Source organism: Scophthalmus maximus, chromosome 1 (genome assembly GCF_022379125.1).
Source record: "Scophthalmus maximus strain ysfricsl-2021 chromosome 1, ASM2237912v1, whole genome shotgun sequence".
Lineage (NCBI taxonomy): Eukaryota > Metazoa > Chordata > Actinopteri > Pleuronectiformes > Scophthalmidae > Scophthalmus > Scophthalmus maximus.
The window spans coordinates 24,787,015-24,807,340 of record NC_061515.1 but is presented as its reverse complement, the minus strand read 5'-3'; the positions used below and the strand labels follow the sequence as shown (position 1 = coordinate 24,807,340).

At 44.7% G+C, this 20,326-nt stretch overlaps 1 protein-coding gene across 4 annotated transcripts; it reads left to right on the top strand.

The window, feature by feature from the left end:
* Window positions 1–1,405: 1,405 nt before the first annotated feature.
* plcd4a (phospholipase C, delta 4a) lies at window positions 1,406–20,279 on the top strand. Of its 4 annotated transcripts, none has more exons than XM_047331093.1 (16): window positions 1,406–1,483; window positions 7,580–7,627; window positions 8,650–8,808; window positions 9,091–9,319; window positions 9,552–9,681; window positions 9,843–10,074; window positions 10,662–10,863; window positions 11,696–11,840; window positions 13,008–13,160; window positions 14,054–14,218; window positions 14,626–14,782; window positions 15,048–15,164; window positions 15,840–16,018; window positions 16,113–16,245; window positions 17,602–17,751; window positions 18,293–20,279. In XM_047331093.1, exons 2-16 carry the CDS (start codon window positions 7,603–7,605, stop codon window positions 18,382–18,384), a joined length of 2,268 nt encoding a protein of 755 aa, XP_047187049.1. In that variant the 5' UTR covers window positions 1,406–1,483; window positions 7,580–7,602; the 3' UTR covers window positions 18,385–20,279. The 4 variants fall into 4 exon arrangements, with proteins under 4 accessions (XP_047187049.1, XP_047187051.1, XP_047187053.1 ...); XM_047331095.1 differs by lacking the exon at window positions 1,406–1,483 and adding an exon at window positions 4,374–4,548 and having other exon boundaries at window positions 14,629–14,782; XM_047331097.1 differs by lacking the exon at window positions 1,406–1,483 and adding an exon at window positions 4,375–4,548 and having other exon boundaries at window positions 9,903–10,074.
* The last annotated feature ends 47 nt before the right edge of the window (window positions 20,280–20,326 follow it).

Sequence of the window (20,326 nt, the reverse complement as noted above, 5' to 3'; positions counted from 1 at the left end):
CTCTCCAGTCGGCGAAACACGCAGTCGGACTGTCACAACGTGTTGCCTGTAACCTGCTGTGCTTTGAAAAATGTAAAAAAAAATGAATACGGGGTTTTTTCGGCATGGGTGCTGGTCAGTCTGTACGGTTCTACATCTAAGTGGGTCTGGTGGTGCTGTTTGAAAGATAGGGCCGGTGTGTGTTGCAACAATGCCTGGGCCGTCGTAAAAGTCCAATAATTGTTCTCTTTTAACTTGTCCAATCCGTTTATTCGTCGCTCTCAACAGCGCATGACATTACAGCATCACCACAACGGCCACAGTCTGGCGGCACAGCAACACGACGCCGTGGCTGTGCGCCGCCCTCGCGGACGGGCCGGCGGGGATTAGAAGGCGCCAACACATTTTTCGACTTGACGTCCGTCACAGGTCAAGGTCAATCATTTGTCACTCTCACTGGACTCGATCCATTCGTAGTTCATCCCCCTCAACCTCAAATTCAACCCCCTCAGTCCTTGGGTGAACAGCCCCACGAAACGTTTCTGCATTGTGGGTCGTTCGGGGTCGCTCGGCTCGCCCTGCTCCCCCGCAGCGGAATTGCCCTGCTGCCCCCGGAGAGCGTCCAGCTCCTCCGTGAGAGACGCGATGTGCATCTGATCAAACCTCTGGCGCTCTTCCTCCTCCTCCCGTTGGTGTTTGAGTCGCGACTCACTGATCTCCTCCTGGCGTTTTTTCTCCTGGCTCAGCTCCAGGACTTTACTCTGGAGAACGTCTGCGACTTCCATGAACTCCTTGACCAAAGTCACGGCCTCGGACCTTTGCCGCTGCAGGCTCTCTCTCTCCTCGTCCCACGCGGTGAGGCTCAACTCCGCCTCTTTGGTGACCACGTCCAGGCGCTCCTGTAGATCTTCCTTGTCCTTCAGGGCCTGTCGCCACCTCTTCTCGATCTCAGACTTCCACTGTGTGACGTTGGCGATCTCCTTACGCAGTTCTTCCTCTCGATCCTCCCAGGCCTGTCTCTCCTGCAGATGGTGTTGGTCCTGGGCCTCCATGTCTTTCTGTGTATCACGGGTCCGGAGAGCTTTGGTTTTACCGGGGAGGATATTCAAATCTTTGAGAGGTGTGCTATTCTTCAGCGGCTGACATTTCCAACTGCCTGCAATTCTCTGATCTCAGCGTCTTAATGCTCTGGCAGTTTTGTACAAAATATTGTCTGATCCCCTCCGGCGCACTTTAATACTTGTGCCATCACAGGATCAAAGCAATTACAGGAGAGGATTACGAGGAAGTCCTCACAACTTGATGTTGTGCATTTCCTTTTATCTGTAACCACGGCAACAGGGGACCGCTACATAACTTGTTGAGTTATAGTTGCGGCCATGTCGTAGGGACAGAACACGATAAGAGTTCGCAACGCGGTTGGTCATACACTCTTCTTCGCCGTTTTTCGGTGGCGGTTGGCGACCAGCGCACGTCTTGAATGACACGATCCAAAACGATTGCAGTAATTCATTTGTCTTCATTTATTTGACTGTAGTGTTGTTCAGGGTGCGATTTGGGGGAAAAAAACAGAAAGTAGGATGATTCTGCCATGTGTCACCGGGTGGCTTTTAACTCACTATCTACTGCGGATACAGGGGACAGACGTGCTCGCGATGATGTCAGCGCGTGAGGTTTACGCACTGCGCAGCAGAGCACTCGACTGGCGGACCACCGTTACGTGCACGACAAAACAAAAGAATTAATTCGCCCTTCCAAATACCAGCCAGGGCCATCGGGCGGACGGCCGTTCTTGACGTTCCCCAGAACGTCCAGATGGCCAGTCCGACCCTGCTCCAAAACTGATTCACCTCCGGCATTGTAGAGGTCGTCGCTGGGTTGATGTTTTCCTTTGCCCCGAGGAGGTCATTTACCAGGGAGCCCCTCCATTATAATCTTTGCCCAGGCTGTGTAATTTGAGGCGGGAAGCTGAGCCGAAGCTGTGGATTATTAATGCCTCAGGAACTGAGCAGGGAGCGCGGATGAAGACGACCGAGGCGATATTCATATTCTCACTTCACTGACTTATGTGTGCGTTAAGTGATGTCCAGTAATGAGTCCAGGGGTGCGCTCTGAACGGTTTGCTGATTTGACGACGATTCTCTGCCTGAGTTGCCGTCAATGTGGCCTGCGACTAAACTGGCCTGTTCAAAGTTTGATGAACAGGGCTCAGTAACATTACACGGGACAGAAAAACGTCTCCGCGGTGGAGCTCTGCCGGGTCCTCCACTTGGCACGACAGTACACAAGTGGTCGGGGGGGAACAGGCCGATCGCTGCCCTCTCTCAGTTGACTTTACGACTGTGAGCTGCAAAACCCTTGATTAATGTAGCTCAACGTGACAGTGCAAATCCAGTGCTGCAGTCAGTGTTCCTATCAAACATCAGAATGGGTCAAATGTGCTCTCGTTGACTTTGACCACGACAAGATCCGGCAGGTTTGAGCATTTCTGAGGCTGCTGATTTTCTCGGGTGTTCAGCACAAACAACTCTGGAATTTAATCGGAATTGTGTCAAAAAAGCAAACAAGCAACCGAATAAACCCCCCATCCCCCCACCCGCCCAGTTAAGGCCAGACAGAAGTGCATTGATGACGGGAGAGGTCAGAGGACAATGGCCAGGCTTGGATGGAGCTGATCGCTCTGGTAACCGCTCATTACAACTGTGGTGAGCAGAACGAGCGTCTCAGAACGAGGCGGCTGGGCTACAGCGGCAGCCAGGTTCCGCTGCCGTCTGCACGAGCGGAAATCTGAGGCTGCAGAGAGCACAGGCTGGATTTCTACCGAGGCCGATAGTCGTCTCGGAATCTCCAGTGGACAGCAGGAATCCATGCAGCCGACCGGCCTTGTGTCAACACGGCAAGGCTGCCGCTGGTGTTGGTGTAATGTTGTGCGACACGTTTTCTTATCATGCTTTTGGCCCCTTAAAAACAACCAATCCTGGTTTAAAAAGCCACAGTTTATCTCGCGTGTTGTTGCTGTTGCCACTTTCATCCTTCTATACCGACGACTTCCCTTCCATCCATGCAACACGTCACTCAAACAGTAGTTTCCACAAACCGGTTTCATTAAATTGACAGTGAGCTCGGTGAACGTCCCCAGTCCGAAGATCTACGTCCAGCAGAAGAGCTTCGGGACGCGGTAGAACAGAAGATCGGAAGAATGACTGCGCGGTTGACAAATGGCAAGAAATGATGTGATTCATCCATTGTCAATAGGGAGCAGAACCCAAGAGTAATGTTTCCATCAATGTGAAATCCACGACCAGAAGAACAGACCGTTTTTAGAGAAAATGGAATAACCATCAGAAGCGTTGTGTTTCTGACGAAGTGGTGAGTTTGCTGGGGGAGTCAAGACAAATGGAATGCGGTTTTGGAGTAATTGTAAATAGCTTTGGGTTGAGGGACGAGGACACGGCGTCACCGTCAACTACCCCATAAAGTTCTTCTTGACAATTACGGTGGACATCAGTCCAAGGCAGGATCCCCGAGGAAAACAAATTGTTCAAGGCTGTCCAGCAAAAATGGAGTGATCCGTAAAGCCGGGCTAAGATCAAGTCAAATGAAATGTGCTCTGAAGTTAATGGATTTAATGATTTTTCATAAAAGACATCAAACTTGAAAAACAAAACAAACCTGTCACGACTCAGAACTCTTTGGATTTAAGTGCATAACCCACAGACAGTGCAAAAGTTAAAGCAGTTCACCTTCATTCCTGAAATATATTTACACACCATGGAGATAAGCCAGTTTATTTTTCAGTATTCTAAACTTATCCTCAGTTAACTTAACATACAACGTCTGGAAAATTACAATCTAAATGTATGTGCCTTTCTTTAATGTGCCGATACATAGGCACTGCTGATCAAATAGTACTGAGCCCCCCGGAATATTGCGTCCATAATAAAGTGCCTTGAGATAATGTAGGTTGTGATTCGCCACGATGCAAATACAATTGAATTGAAACCAGGTGAGGAAAGCCATGGCACAACTGTTCAAGTCTGTATGTGGGCATCCTGCTGTAACAAGTGAATTTCATTGATTAAGTTTTATCCTATCTTGTCTTGTCTTGTCTTGTCTTGTCTTGTCTCGTCTTATCTTATCCTATCCTATGTTATCTTATCTTATCTTGTGTACTGCAGAGAAGTTCAGAGACACTTTAGGCCTCACATTCATATAATAGAGACAAGGGGGGAGGGGGGGGACTTATAACATTCTTCAGCTTAAAGCTATACTCCTCATCCAAGGAACACAGAGAACATAGACCTGCTTTGGAACAGTTGAAGAAATGTCTAACAGCAACAGGACAGAGAGGTGAGAGATGTGATGATGAGGAGGAGGAGGAGGAGGAGGAGGAGGAGGGGCGAGTGAGTGCCACGGTGAGTTGACTCCGGCTCCAGTTGTCGCGCTGGCTGTCACATCGCTGATGTGTGTTGTGTGGGACGACAGCAGCGGCTCTTGGGAAATATGATCCGCTCCAGCTCTGCAACAGCCAGCGGCACCGACCGGGACTCAGGGATGATCCTCCGGCAGGTCAGACATACAGTACAGTACCTCTTCGATTATATTGCAGTAGGTAGAGATGTCAGGAATTCCTCCTTTTCTTCCTTAGCGTGAACATTTAAATGTGTATGATGGAAATTAATTTATATATATATATATATTTTGGATATTTATACTACATTGTTAAAAAATGACAACGCAGTTTGACACTTACACACGTGAAGTTGTGTGGAGAGGAAGGAACCATGGGGATATTCATCACACCTTTGATTCTAAAGTCTTTATGAAGATGTTAGTCAGATAACAAGATGATTCATTTCATTGTTTACTTGGATGCATTATTGTCTGTCATTTTCCAAGTGGATACGTTGTGTAGATGAACCACGTCACGGGGAAACACAGCAACTGAACTGTCGTCCATTTAGAGCTCGGGGAATTCCCCTGAATTTATGAACTATTTTTTCCCCCTGTGATTTTTGTGCGTATAATTCGCATTTTATTCCGTCTCTACACGGAATTTTTGTTTTGTTTTAAATGCGCTGGCCTCTGGCACGTATTCCAAACGGACACTGGGGCATTAGTTGCCCCCTGACGGCAGTGTGTGAACGATGCATGATAGGAAAAGCTGTATGAATGTGACTATTCGTGTAAAACCATTCAAGTGCATTTTTGTCATCCAGTGGTCAGCAATAGTGCTTCACTTGCAGGCTGAAACCAGGTGGTTATGCAACAATAATTCTGTGTATCATTCGGATTCTGTTCATTGAAATCAACTCATCGACTGAAATGAGCTGGACAGGCGCTGAGTCAGTTCAGTCCACAGGCAACAGGAATGCTGAGACCATGACAGGGATTTGGGAAGATTAGTTGGTTCAGTGAGCTCAACATAGCGACTCAACAAAAAGTCCAGGACAGGACACAATCCAGCGCAAACACAGCAGATCAGCAAATGAGCGTCCAAAATCGGCCCAGTGAAAGGTTCCACATTCACATGTGTAGCAATAACCATACGAATGCGATTATTAATAATTAAGGGCAATTCAAAGCTGCAAGCTTTCAGGGTGCAGCAAGGAGCTGTGCACTTTCTCAACCACCATCTCACCGCACAAGCAAGTAGGATGCTACATGGAGTGCGTGGCGGCGGACATTCGTTACTTTACTTATCGGTCCCCGTGTCCAAAGGGACAATTTGGGGCACATCTGTATCACTTTTGAAGAGAAGGGGTTATGAATATATCTATCTATCTAGAAATGCCCTGTTCCCAGTATGTGGCGCTATGACCAAGACGGAAATTTTGTCTGTAGATGTTAGGCCTGAACCATAGACTGTGTATAAAAATGGACGTAGTCACCAGTTCCGGTTGCAAAAATAAATCCATTTCTATAGAAGTCTATGAGAAAATGACGTGATTTTTTAACGTCAGTTCGCATTTTCCCGAGGAGTTTATGGTTCAGTCTCTAGTTTCAAGTCTTCTTCAATACAGCATGATGTTCATTTTGTAAACTAGGGTCTCATCTAAGAGTAAGATAGACGATTAAGCCGTATGCAGTGGAGTGTGGCTTACAGAGTGATTGACAGCGGCTGCCGTCCAATCGGTGCACGGTCGCAGGTGTAGGTGGGCTCGCAGTGGACGAGCTCTCAAGAATTATCAGCCCCACCCTCCGCTCATGCCGCTGGCTTAAAATGCTAAACTCGAAGCTTCAAAACGGCAGCTCACAGACCAATGAGCGACGTCACGGTGGGCTGTCACTTGGCCTCCGATCAAACAATCTGACATTTCAGGAAGATCTGATAATGTGGGGCTGACAGCAGCTTGTTTGGACGTGGCTTGTACGCAAAAGGAGCAGCCGGGCTGAAACTGCCCATTTGACAAAAGATCACACACTTTATAACATCGTGAAGTAAATTTGACTGAATTTGAGAGAGATCTTCATAACCCGCTAGATGTAATGTGTAAAAGGTACTTCCTGTTTCCAGTTGGTGGTGCTATGACCATGATTCAAAATTGGCCTGTACGTGTCGTCAGGGCGGCACACTTATCAAACGTGAAATTTGGCAAAGGATCTGACTGTGTGGAGTTAAAAAAAATTTCTGTGAAAAATGTGCCCCTCCGGTGAAAAGTGGGCCATGCAGGCAGCCCCCCCCCCCCCCCCTTCACAATGTGGGAGTGTGTCAGGGCCTGGCACTCGCCGCTAGCAGCTTTAATTTACTAAGTGATAGTGGTACATTAGGTAAGAGCGGCTCTAAAGACTGATCGGCTGAATGCAGCTTTAAACGATGTTGTTCTTTTTTTAGTCATTTGAGATCACATGGCCGGGGTCATAACCACCGGATCAGAACCATCTCGCTCTGACATTTTTGCACAGTAAGGTGCTCCGGTACGCTGTCCGCTTATTCCTTTTTGCATCTGCCTGTTTTTGAGCCCCCGGGGAAGCCTTGTAAGTTTATATGTCACGTTTTATCTTTGTGGATAAGGAATGACGCATATTTTGTTATACTATTTCATATTTGGTGAAATCTTGAGATTATTACGTCAACCTATTATGTGCCATGTGTTGTGTGACCATTGCGAAAATCATGCCGTGTTTAGTATATTTCTACTCTTCTTTTGTTGCATTCAAAACATTTTCTCGTATGTTTACTTTCAGTCTCACAGAATTTATGGAAAAGAAAGAAAAGAAAACAATTAAACAGCCCTCAGTCATCATTTAAACCTTTCAGTGCCTCGTACGTAAGATGTGTGTCACTTGGTGTATACGCAAGTCTTCTACGTAAAAAAAAAATGGATGATAAGTTTGGATTATAATGTCTGGATGCTCTACATGTTTAATTATATTACCCTATCATGCTACATTGTTTGTTCATATTGTGTTTTATCATATATTTTGTTTATCTTTATCATACATATATGTTTCATGTCAAGCCTGTGTTTCACGTTCCCAACAAATAGATTTTCAGGTCTTTGGAGGTGCAAGATTGCCTGAATAACTTTCCAACACTGAAAGTATGGCAACTGTTTTTCAACAGTAGATCTGATTGCTGTTCTGTTCTCTTCCGTAGATGGCAGTGTGAGAAGACACCTCATGGCTTCCACAGGGAGGGGCCTCCGTAAGTTTTGAATAGTCTAAACTGAACCGATGTGGAGTGGTTAATTGGTTTGAACCTTTCTCTCTACGGGAAATAGACAGTTTCAAAATAATATCTGACTAGTACTGGCCAGTTTGTTGATCCTTTTAAAATCTATTCAGTCACTGCTGGCCAAATGTGAGATAGATTTTTATTCATCTGCGTGTGATTTACCCCTTTCTGGTCGACATATCCCCACCTCTGCTGAAGTATTTTTGTCCCAGGTGGGGACAAACTGTATCCCCCCCTCAAAGTGATCAATGCTACTTCACCAATAGACCATATAAAATACCTAAAATATACATTTTTAAACGAAGTAAAGCGCTGTAAGGTGAACAGTCTATGGTGCAATGGAACGATAAAATCACAAATGGACTACCCGCTTTCAGCGCTCGCGTTCGTGAGACAATGGATGATTTACCTAATGATCCTGGTTCCATCAGCACTTGATCAATCCACGGCCCCTTCAGGATGTCACCGAAGCACGGGGTTTTTTGGAAGGGGGATTTAATTCTTGCATTGTTTTATTGGGCAAGGGTAATAGGTGCCGTGTGTGTAACATGACTCGCCGACACCCAAGAGACGTGCCGGCGACGGCTGCTTAAACTCGTGGTTAGCGTGTCTGTCTCCCAGGCCGGAGGTCGGGAGTTCGAAGCCACTCCTGTTACACACTGTTGAATAATACCACCCTCTGTTTTTTTTCCACAAATTGCACCCTGCACATGACAACACTAAACTTTTGATGCAATTTTTTTTCATTTTCATGTTTGAAATGGTCCAACTACTACTGCAAACCTCCAGTGACAAATGATCTTTCAGTCTTAACCAAAGCATAACACTGCCATGATGTGAATGTGATAAAATGTCCCATGTTCTATTACTACACTTAGTTCGAAACGGTGAAATTGAATTACAAAAGGACATGCTCATGCTTGAAATGCCATACAATGGAGTGAAAGCACCATTCGACCGTGATTATGATCTTTTTTTCCCCCTTTTTTCAGGCATAGCGGAGGATGACAACCTCCAATCCATGCTAGTGGGGGCCGTGATGAGGAAAATCAAGTCGCGTACCTGGAAGAAACAGCGCTACTTCAAACTGGAGGATGACTGCATGACCATCTGGTACAAGTCCAAGAAGGCGGGCAATGCCCACTCCACATGTAAGACCACATGATTACGTGTGTGTGTGTGTGGGGGGGGGGGGGGGTCTTCACCAGGGGGGCTAGCCAATTAGAGGAATCTCAGAGACCTTCTTTGAATAAGACTATTTAAAAATGACATCTTAACACACCTGTATATATATTGATGAGGAAGGAAAAAATAGTTATTGTCGCGCAACAATCGTTGCCCATTGACTCGAGTTATAAGTTCTACCTTAAAAGAGATTAAATTGCATTTTAGACGTTATCTAGCTCATGCTGCGTGTCTTCCATTGTGCCCAGTCTCAGTGAGTGATGTGGAAGCGATACGAGAGGGCCACCAGTCCGAGGTGCTGCTCAGCATCGCCGACGAGTTCCCAGCGGAGCGATGCTTCACGATGGTCTTCCGCGGTCGCAGAGCCAACCTGGACCTGGTGGCGGAGTCAGCGGAGGAGGCCGAGTCCTGGATCAGGGGCATGCGGAAACTGATTGAGAACCTCGAGAACATGGGGGAGCGAGAGAAACTTGACCAGTATCCATCACTCAGTGTTTTCACTTAAATGTCATCGATGCCTTACGCAGGTCTGCGGGCCAATCCAAGCCCACGAAAAAGGCATTTTCACTGATTGTTTTCCTCCTCTTTGTGTTGCAAAATGAGAAACAGTCGACAGAGACGAAATCCCATCAATTCAGCGATAAAGATTGTGTTGGGTCGTCTGCCCAGTACATATTGAACGAGCCACTTTCCTTAACCGTGCACCCAGATGGATTTGGGACTGGTTCAAGAAAGCAGACAAGAACAATGACGGCAGGATGAACTTCAAGGAAGTGCAAAATTTACTGAAGATGATGAACGTCGATATGAACGAGCAACATGCTCACCGTCTGTTCACAGTGAGAGCCTTTGAGCAGAACACTCAAACTTGGGCCTGTCCATGGATTTGAGCATTGAACATGTGTTTGCTTGCTGTAACCTTTGTCTTATACCACCTTATTAGACCCCTTTGAGTCTTGGAGCACCTGCCCTCGAGCAATATTCACTCTTCCTCTCTCAGATGGCTGATAAATCCCAGTCAGGTACGCTGGAGGATGACGAGTTTGTGCTGTTCTACAAGATGCTGACCCAGCGGGAGGATGTACTGAGGGTTTTCCAGAGGTACTCAGCTGATGGCCAGAAGCTGTCCCTCAGCGATTTGGACCACTTCTTGAGAGAGGAGCAGCTGGTGGGGGACAACGTTCAGCAGTATGCCATGCAGCTCATTGAACTCTATGAGCCCTCCGACAGAGGTGAGTGAACCGTGAAACATTTACTGTATCTACTTCCTAGGTTCATTGTTGCCATTGTGGAATTCGATTTGGAGGCCTTATACAAAATGAAAGAAGAAATGTTGTCACAAGAGGCTTTTTTGTAGAGCACATTGAGCAGGACATGCATGTCTTGAGCCAAAGCATCCCTCTCTCTGTATATATTGGTATAACCCAGTGGCCTCCTCGATGACACCATAGACATGATGTCACTGGCCTAACGCCATGGGTCTCACCTACTGTCACACCCCCCGAGCCCTCTCCGGCTTGGACACTTCAATCAACACAAAACTGCCTCTTTTGACAGCATAAAAAAAATTGAATCATGCTGTCCAGTGTATAAAAACTGTGGATCGGCTCTCTTATGAAGACAGGTCTTTGTTGAGCTTTCTTCACTACGGTCACAGTTTGGACTTCCCACTTTAGAGAAGAGGACATTGTTAACCGCAAGAAATTGCAGTTCCCCACCCATCACCTGGTGCTTCCTGGTTCTGGCCCCTGTACCATTTAAGATTGGATTTCCGCACTGTATACGAGAAGGCTGTGACACCGTTCCGCTGTATTTCCAGCCAAGCTGCTGAATGCCATGACATTTGACGGCTTCTTGATGTACCTCGGCTCCGCTGAAGGATCCATATTCAGCCCACAGCGGCGAGGCGTGTACCAGGACATGAGCCAGCCACTGTGCCATTACTTCATCTCCTCCTCCCACAACACCTACTTAATGGAGGACCAGCTCAGAGGACAGAGCAGTGTGGAAGGGTACATCAGGTAGCACTGCTGGATGAGAATTGAAAAAGCTCTGCCAAGTTTGTTTGTGTGTCTCTCGTGGAATATCTTTGTATATGATTGCATGTTTGCAATTGGGGATAGGGGAGCTGTGATTCAGCAGTGTAGCAGGGGGCTGAACCACAAAGTAGGTGAAACACGTTATCAGTAAAACCTTACGATCTATTCTAAAGTAAAACTGACAGGTAACCAGTAATGGCAACTCATCCCTGGACACAATGGATTGCAGTAGTTGAGATCAGTCCTGGGAAGTTTTAACATCTACTGTAGCATTTCCAGCGAGGGGAAACATGTCTAAACATAACCAAACCCTTATTTGTGGTTCAGTGGCTTTGACACGCGGACTGGAGGAGAGCGGCATCAAACCACTGACATTCTGACAAGTCAGTGACCCGCTCTATCTCCTGAGCCACAAGCGCACCTACAGTATGAAGAATAAAAAGTATAAACTGAGCAAAAAGCAGAGTCAATCAGATAAGATTAGATGATTCTTCAAGTCATAGATTTCAGGGTTTCCCCACGGCGGAAACCACTTACCTGATGATCTCTCTATCTCCCTATGCACGTTAAGTCTCAAGCAACATTGTCCCGCATTAAACATTCACCTTTCTTAAGTTTAACAAAATTGATTAATAAATAACGTGGAAGTCGTGACATCAAATTCTTTTATTTCATTCAGTTGAATTCATTTTAGTAGTTGAAACAAGGCTTACTTTGGCATGAACAGAAATGAAGCGATGAAGGGATTTGTGGCCGGCCTATAGTTCTTAATGAAGCCTGAGTGAATGAACGCATATTTGTCTTTGCGGTGAAGGGCTCTGAAACGCGGCTGCCGATGTGTGGAGGTGGACTGCTGGGACGGTGCCAACGGAGAGCCCATCGTCTATCACGGACACACTTTCACCTCTAAGATACTCTTCAAGGACGTGGTCAGCGCAGTGGGCAAATACGCCTTCAAGGTAGCGTCACCTGATCCAGTTGTTTAACTTTGCAGATTATGGTGCATTGTAGAGGTAAATGCAAACTTTGTCTGATTCAGGAAGACGACACCATATTTTGTCCAGAGCTTGGAATGAAAAAATTAAGATAATTTAGAAGACGTCTCAATATGGGGCTGTAGCAATATCACATGTACACTCAACATTAATCAATTGCAAAATGATTCACGTCAACGATATTATCACTATATCTATAAAGATAAAAGAAATTCATCCTGTTTCGTCCTTTAAGATTTGTTTTGCCTATTTGATAACGTTATGTGCGAAGAAGCAGGACCCAAATGCAAAGTGCAATAAAAATAATATTTTTTATTAAAAACCAAACCAGGGAACAAGGCACGAGAGACATCACAGGAATGATAAAAACAATAATCACAGACGAACTGACAAAGACAAAAGGGAAGCACAGAGACTAGAGAGACACAAGAAGGGACAGGTAATGGGACACTGGTGAGACACATTAGGAACAGGTACAGTATAGACAATCACTGGGGCAAGAGACACACAAGTGACTACACACGAGGAAGTAAACTACATATATATATGAAATAGCGCACTAAATACAAAAAAATACAAGGAGTAACCAAAGTAACTTAACAAAGGCAGAGACACGCAATATCAATAATTCATATTTTATTACGCTAATAGTCTGCGTATCGTGACACCAGTATTTCAATTTAAAACAAATTGCTGAGGTCACCTAACCTCTATCTGAAAAAAACAAATACAATCAAGTCGATCCAACATGTTTCGTCACCCACGTGGCTTCTTTCAGCATCTTCTCAGCACCTCATTGTATTTTCCATAAGAGGTGGCGATGCCCAGAATTTATTCTGAAAGGTTCACGAGGCCGTGCTGCCACAGTGCCAGTGATCAGCCCCAACTCTGTGCTGGGTTCCAGCCTTGTGCCAAATTGAAGAGCTGCCGGTTGCGCTTGTCAGACTGAATATTATTGCACCGCGACCCCTTGTCCATCCATCTGCCGCCCTTTCAGCCGGGCCAAGGCACAGCCCGCAGGTGTCACGGCGGCAGGCGTGTTACCTTTCGCCTATGACAATGCTCTCCGAGATTATATTACAAACGCGCTCCCTCCCTGCATCTTTGCACCTCCTCCTGTCCCTCATCCAGGTATCGGACTATCCAGTCATCCTCTCCATTGAGAACCACTGCAGTGTTGAGCAGCAGAGAGTCATGGCCCAACACCTCAACCACATTCTCGGTGACAAGCTGCTGAAAAGCACATTGGACGGCAAGGCGCCCATCCGGCTGCCGTCCCCTGAGGTGAGCTGTGCCGTCCACGGTCCTCCCAACCCTGCCTCATTCTCCATTGTACCAGCTGGCTTTGTAGCAAAAAGGGTTAGGTACACCTCTCATCCATTTCAACGAGGCCTCAATGAGGAATGCCAACCCCAAAAGCCATTTCAGATTACCTGAGGAGATGTGGAGGCCTGTCAAAACACCCGTGCCTAGAATTTTTATATGTATGCCCATAAAGTGGCAGTGTTTTTAACCGTACTGAATTGTTGGTTGATGCGCTTCAGGGTACACCATGCTTGTTCTGTCCTCAAGCATCAATGTGAAGAGCTTTAGTGACAGTATTATCCTTTGACTGCTTCAACTGTTTATATGACATACCGACAGTGTCTGATTTATGTCTTCATCACTCTCAGTTACTAAGCTGTTGGTTTTAGCCGTTTAATTAGTGAGGCATTAGTCATCCACACATTGAATCACTGTTTGCGGTAGCCTTTACTTCTTTATAAAAGTACAGTAATGCGTCAGATGCACAACAGTCTCATAGGAACAGCATCACCATTTTAACAACTTTATGATTTACACCGCAGCCACGTCAAGATTATGCCCAGGAAGTGTTCCGAGCTATCAAATGTCTACACACTCTGGTTTATGAATTACTGTATAGTCACTGATTCCGATCCTTGCCCGTGTGACTTGTGATCTATAACAGTGGCAGGAAATCTATAGAGTGATGTCGCGAAAAATGCTGTACTTCCCTCGGGAGCATGGTGGAAATGTGATGGTTCAATGATATAATGACAGTTGTGAGATGCTGTGGAGACTGTGAGAGCTCATGAGTGTATTGCATCCTCCAACTTGCACATTTAAACCTGGATGTTTAAAGATGACCCTGGGATTTCGTCTGACACATTTGTCAGGATTTGAAGGGGAAGATTCTGCTGAAGGCCAAGAAAATTGGTGGTCTGGAGGAGAGCTTCAGTGGGACGGAGGACTCTCTCACTGGGGAGCCCAGCGACGAAGATGAGGTTGCTGAAATTGACGGAGACAACCTCCACCGCGAGAGCGTGCGTCACAGGGTAAAGGTACGGCAGGCCGCGGTGCGATGCTTTGGCCTCAGGCCCAGACAGGTATCGGATACGCCAGCCCGAAAGACTCACATCCGCGCCTCTCTTGTCATTTTTAGTCTGGTGATGCAACTCTGAGGCAACACGGGGAACGTTGATTTCAATGTATGAATGGAACTCTCAATAGATTAAGCTGATCAATGTTAAATTGTGGACTTCGCGGGACCCAAATGTACAGACACTGCTAGTTTCAATCGAATGCTTTTGAGCACAAACAGATTGTCCCAGCGGCTAACAGCAGTCTGAAGTCCTTCACAGTCAGAACAGTAGAAACTTCGACGCTTACTTGTGTTGACCCAGCATGAGTCGCTAATTACAATTCACAAACCCCTTTTTTTTCTCCCTTATTTTGTCTTTTGCCCTAGAAGTCAAAGCAGCGCCTGTCCAAGGAGCTGTCAGACTGTGTCGTTTACTGCAAGAGCGTCCGATTCAACAGCTTCAAGCACGCCCGCATCCACTCCAAGGTCTACGAGGTGGCCTCTTTCACAGAGTACAAAGCCCGCAAACACCTCAGAGAGGCCGGTGAGTCCCGTCGCATTATTCCTCTCTTTACAATTTCAAATGTGTTGGCTGGTTATTGATGCTGTTGACCGATGAAGGTTTTTTATCGATGTTTTTCCGGGAACATCTACAGCAGTTATTTATTTGTTTCAATGAAACGCAGAAACATTCCAAGGTGAAGTGATTAATGCGTGCAATGATAACCTCACCATGTACCAGGGGCTCCACTGTATTTGTCAACTGTAACTACGGTATGTATACATCTGATGTATAACCTCTATTTCAGGCACCGAGTTTGTGCTCCATAACTCACGGCAGCTGACCAGAGTTTATCCCAGTGGCTTCCGAACGGATTCCTCCAATTTCGGTCCTCAGGAAATGTGGAATGCTGGGTGCCAAATCGGTAATTGTACCTGAAAGACGGACTGACACTATCTCAAGTGACTTACCTGTCTTGTACATCAGTGTTGCGCTGGGCTAACATTTGCATTAGAATAGATCGTTTGTTGTTGTGAACACAGAAGAAAATTACAAATGACTTCTCTTCATTTCAGACATTCATAGTCACTTATGTTTCAAATGCACTTCAGTGTGTGCATGGTGGGAAAAGCTATTATGTTCAGTTCAATATTTTACTTTGCTGTTTAAAAGGTTACCAGTCCAACGGCTCCCCTTTGAGTTTGTGTCCTCAAGAGTGTTGAATGTTCTTTTAATCAGATAGATAGTTTTGGGCCAAACAAAATAGACTGTGTTTTTATTTCAATTCCATGTAGGGGTAGTTTAAATATCAGTTCACTGAGCTACCGCTGCATTTCATGTTGTGTGCCAGCATGAGAGTAGAGCCCAAAATGCCTCGTGAACAAAAAAAAAACGCTTCATGAAGTGAAAGCTGGTCTCACCAGATCTGTCGTCTCGCTCATTTCAGCGGCGTCAATTGCGACATGGTCTTGGTCGCTGTAGACATTCGGGGGTTCTGAAGTCAAAATCGAAGTTTCCCGGGGCAGCCAATGTTTTCACCCTCTTCAAGTGCCTGAAGACAATGTATTCTCGGTCACAACGCCTTTTCCTTCTCCATTAGTTGCGTTGAATTTCCAGACTGCCGGGGAAGGGATGGATCTGAACGATGGCCTGTTCAGTCAGAATGGTCGCTGTGGATACGTCCTGAAGCCCAGTTTCATGAGGGAGGTTGAAAAAACCTTTGACCCTGAGATGCCCCAGAAACTGGACGGCTACAATCCGGTCATGCTCAACATACAGGTACAAAAGGAAAAATAATCTAAAGAAAGAATTTGGAAATGATGTCATTTATTAAAAACTGTCGTTGGGAACGCTGGTTCTGTTTCTTTTTAAGGTGATCAGTGGCCAGCAGCTGCCCAAAGTCAACATCAAGGAGGATTCCATAGTGGATCCTCTAGTCAGAGTGGAGATCCATGGAGTTCCTACGGACCAAGCCAAGCAGGAGACCAGATACATCGACAATAATGGTAAAGGAGAGGCCCGACGCCCAGAAACCTTCCCCCTGTAGCAGAAGAGAAAGAGGGGACTGAATGGATGGGTGAATCCACGAGCTGGTGTTAGGATCTCTGCCTAGTGTGGCGGCTTTGGAATGACACGGAGTGTTCGGTACTCTTTTGTTTGAACTCGTAATTTTGTTTTATTTGGATTTTTTTTTTTTTTATCATTTAGGATTTGTAATTTCCTTTTGTTCAGACTCTTTCGATTATTTCATCTTTAACTTTGAAGTCCCTTACTTTGTCTTCGTCCTTGTCTGGTTTCCTGCGCTAGTGATGTGTTTCATCTGGGCCCAATTATCCCTCCCTTCCTTATGTACAGTATTTAGTCGCTGTGCTCCCGAGTATGTGTTGTCAGTTTTCCTGTTTTGTACCTATTCTGTTTGGCAGTAAGATGCAGCCCTGTTATTGGCTTTACACCAGGTCATTCTGAAACCTTGGATTACTAACATTCCTTGTTTCAAGGAGTTGTTTTGGCAACTCCTCCAAATCCAGTTCAACCCGTCATTGCCATTCTGCAAGCCCCCAAACCGTACTCCTGCTGTTCCCATATGATTCTTAGTCCAATTCTGCTTCTGGATCCCTGTATTCCTTTCTGCACCTACCTGCCCCGATGTCTGCAACAGCAAAACTACTCCACCCCTTCCCCTCCTTTAGAAGCAATTCTACCAAAATTCCTGGAAACACATTGCCGAGGCAGTGACACACTGGTGGTGAAGAAAACAAACATTATAATATCAACCTCCATTGGATAATAGTTGTATTTAAGCACTGTAAGACTATTTTCTAGAATATAATAACAATAGAAATAGCCATAGGTTTAATTGCGTTACCAACCCCCAGCCCCCCTTGTGTGACCCTTAAATGATATTGCAGTACGGACATAGTGCATCCATCTTCAGGATTTTCAACCCTCTGAGGTCTCTCCACCACTGCTTGACTGGCCATCAGCACGCCCAGGACAAACCCTGGTGTCCATGGCCCACTAAAAACACACATCAGGTTTAAATTTTACCGGCCTTGTGTGCCTCGACATTTGGGGTTTGGGGCTGAATTTCCTTTCAGTCTGACGGAGCAGTCTCCACCACTGGAAAAGCCATGCAGATGTTGACAAAGCGTTTCAACCCTGCCTTATCATAGATTTACTAATTGTTGTTCTTCTGACACATTAGGCAGTTCCTCAGCCACCTCTCCAGCTTTAACATGCAACTGATTTGTAGAGTACACACTGCCGTCACACCCATGTGCACAGGATCACTCCACCTCCAAATGTATGAGAACGCAGAATTAGGCCTTTTCTCTGAGCAGAGTGATTTGTTCCCTCTGCAGGGTTCAACCCCGTGTGGTATGACACCCTGCGCTTCACCATCCACACTCCTGACCTGGCCATGGTGCGCTTTGTGGTGGAAGACTATGACAAGACTTCTAAAAACGACTTTGTGGGGCAGTATACGCTTCCTCTCACCTGCATGCAGCAAGGTAAAGGCTGATAGGGTTCCATTACAAGTTTTACAACAAACCTACTCCCTCTATTGCGACGTTAGTGTTACTGTAGATAAATCGCCCACTTAAGGAAATAATGTGTTTGTATATATTTGGCCAGATATTCTCACCAGACCATCGATCTATGTTACATTGCTTAACTTAAAAGCTGGCAGAAAATGCTTGATGGAAGTTTCAGTTGCATTCGATTAGAAAGGCTAGTGATTGAAAGTACCTTTTCCAGTAAAGTACTTTTTATCCCACCAGCATTTATCAGAATTACCAGGAAAAATCTTTTATAAAAGTTTGTGTAATGGCAAAGTTCTGGAGATTAAGATGTAAGGAGCACCAAAAGTTTGTGTTGGAACAATGTCTTCTAACCAAACTGTATGAACGCATTTTCCTTTGTCAGCCATCTGTATGTGTGACTTCATGCAGGGGTTTTTATAAAACACAAGATTCAATTCAGCTTTTATAAAAGTAAAGGAAGCATGACTAGTATCCTCCTAATCCTTCTGGGTTTGTTTTGTGTTCTCAGGCTATCGTCATATTTACCTTTTATCCAAAGATGGGACCAGTATTCCTCCCTCCTCCTTGTTCGTACACATCAGGATCACGGGACTGAAATAACTTCAGAACTAAACTAAACAGTTTTTAATATAATTCATATTTTATGTGAAGAAATACAACGCCAAATGTTTAGGGGTTGTTATGCAGTGTATGTATGTGTGTATATTTATTTATATATATATATATATATATATATATATATATATATATATATATATATATATATATATAGGTTTTTTGTTCTCTATAATGCAAGTTGTTCCTGTGATTGACTTGAACTTTGCTGCTCATGTTTGATGTACCATATCTGTTGCAAAAAGATTTCCCTGTTTTAGAGATGAATGTGCCACCAATGTGTTTAGATCTGGATACATGTATATTTTCTGACAGTATTTTCTTTTAACAAACAGCACTTCGTGGACATCGTTTGTTATTTACCTATATTCAAAACTTGCATGTAGAAATGTTGACCTTTTCCTCCTAAACAGATGCGTAAAAAGATTCATACTTTATAAGTTTATGGGAGGACCAGAAAGACCTAAAGTTCTAAATTTGAATCATGACAATCAAATCTTTATTCAAAATGTATAAATCTGTTTTTAAACGGTTTTGAGATTTATTAATTTAAGGCCCAAAGTTGAGGATCAAACTGTGGTGCGACACTCAAAGACATTTCTTTAGGAAACAAGCAAGCGCATATTTTATCAACTCAGCCTCCGACAATACGAGAGTACTAGAACAATAGCGTGCGGGGACTTTTACACATATGCAAGCAGAACTGCAGAATGCCAGGGCATCTAAGAGCTGTGTTAGTGACGAGGGTTTCTGACAGAAGTGAAGTAGACCAGTGAGTCATTTTATGTAATGGGTTAACAAGTAGGAGCAGTGAGCAAATGGGTGAATTATACACTGTAACGTATCATCCCGTTGTCATAACTACATTTGACTGCACTTATTGATTGATGGTGGACCATGTAGGATACCTGATCAGTTGCCAGTCACCCGTCAGAGATCCCTGGTCCTGCCCTCAACGGAGCCCGTCTGGTGACATCGGTGGAAAAAAAAAAGATGAAAAATCACGGGGCCATGAAATATTAAAACGTGGGAACAAGATAAGTCGTGGCCACAAAATATTAAAACATTGGATGGAAATCTTTTTGTCCTTGGCCACACTTGGATAATTCGTGGGATTTAAATACTTTGGGTGTAATTGGCTGAGCTGCTTGTAAACATGCAACAAACTTCATTTATTTAATTTTATTTTCATCTTGGAAAGAATTGCAAACACATTCCCTAGTCCCTGGTAGTTAGCATGGGGTCATTCTGAGTAAGACACTTGATTCGGCTGTGCGGACAATATGCTGACCTCAGTGAAGGACTGCAGTCTAGCCGGCCTTCGCTTCGGAAAACACTGTCGAGGTAGGCCCCACGTTATTTTAGTTGTGTGTGTATATACTGGACATTATGGTAGCAGCAGTAAGAAGTGATTTCACATTAAAAGAAACATTCCTGAAAAATATAGAAATGCATCAACGAATAAAGATGAAATACTAAATAATACAATAAATAGATTTTCTTTAATATTGATATCATAAGCAATTTTCCTGATTCCACTTCAGACTGATAGATAATTTTCACAAAATTACACCTTGGTGGAGAACACTCAGCTCTGAGTTAGCTGTAGTCACAACACAGTGGACCGTCCTGTTGTTTGATTATGTCAGTAAAGGCCAATTCTTCTGAAAACAAGTACCTTTATTTTAGATACCCAATGTACGTTTTGTTGATGACACTTTCGGCAGAGTAGCAATTTGATTGCAGGACCTTTACTAGTAAGGAATTTCTTTTCAGTGTGATACTAGTACATTGGTACTTGGTAAGTTTTTACTTTCCCTCTGTCAGAAGACAGTAATTGTATTTTAATGTTACGGATTTAAATAAACCAATTAGCCGGAGAGGGGAACCAAGTTTCTTCTCTGCTGTTTTTGACCGAGCCTTTTAG

What these genes read in the sequence shown, in the direction of transcription:
- plcd4a (XM_047331093.1), top strand. Translation starts at nt 7,603, where the DNA reads ATGGCTTCCACAGGGAGGGGCCTCC. An exon ending in TTCCACAGGGAGGGGCCTCC is followed by an intron (nt 7,628 to 8,649) that starts GTAAGTTTTGAA and finishes CCCTTTTTTCAG; the next exon opens with GCATAGCGGAGGATGACAAC. An exon ending in GCGTGCGTCACAGGGTAAAG is followed by an intron (nt 14,219 to 14,625) that starts GTACGGCAGGCC and finishes CTTTTGCCCTAG; the next exon opens with AAGTCAAAGCAGCGCCTGTC.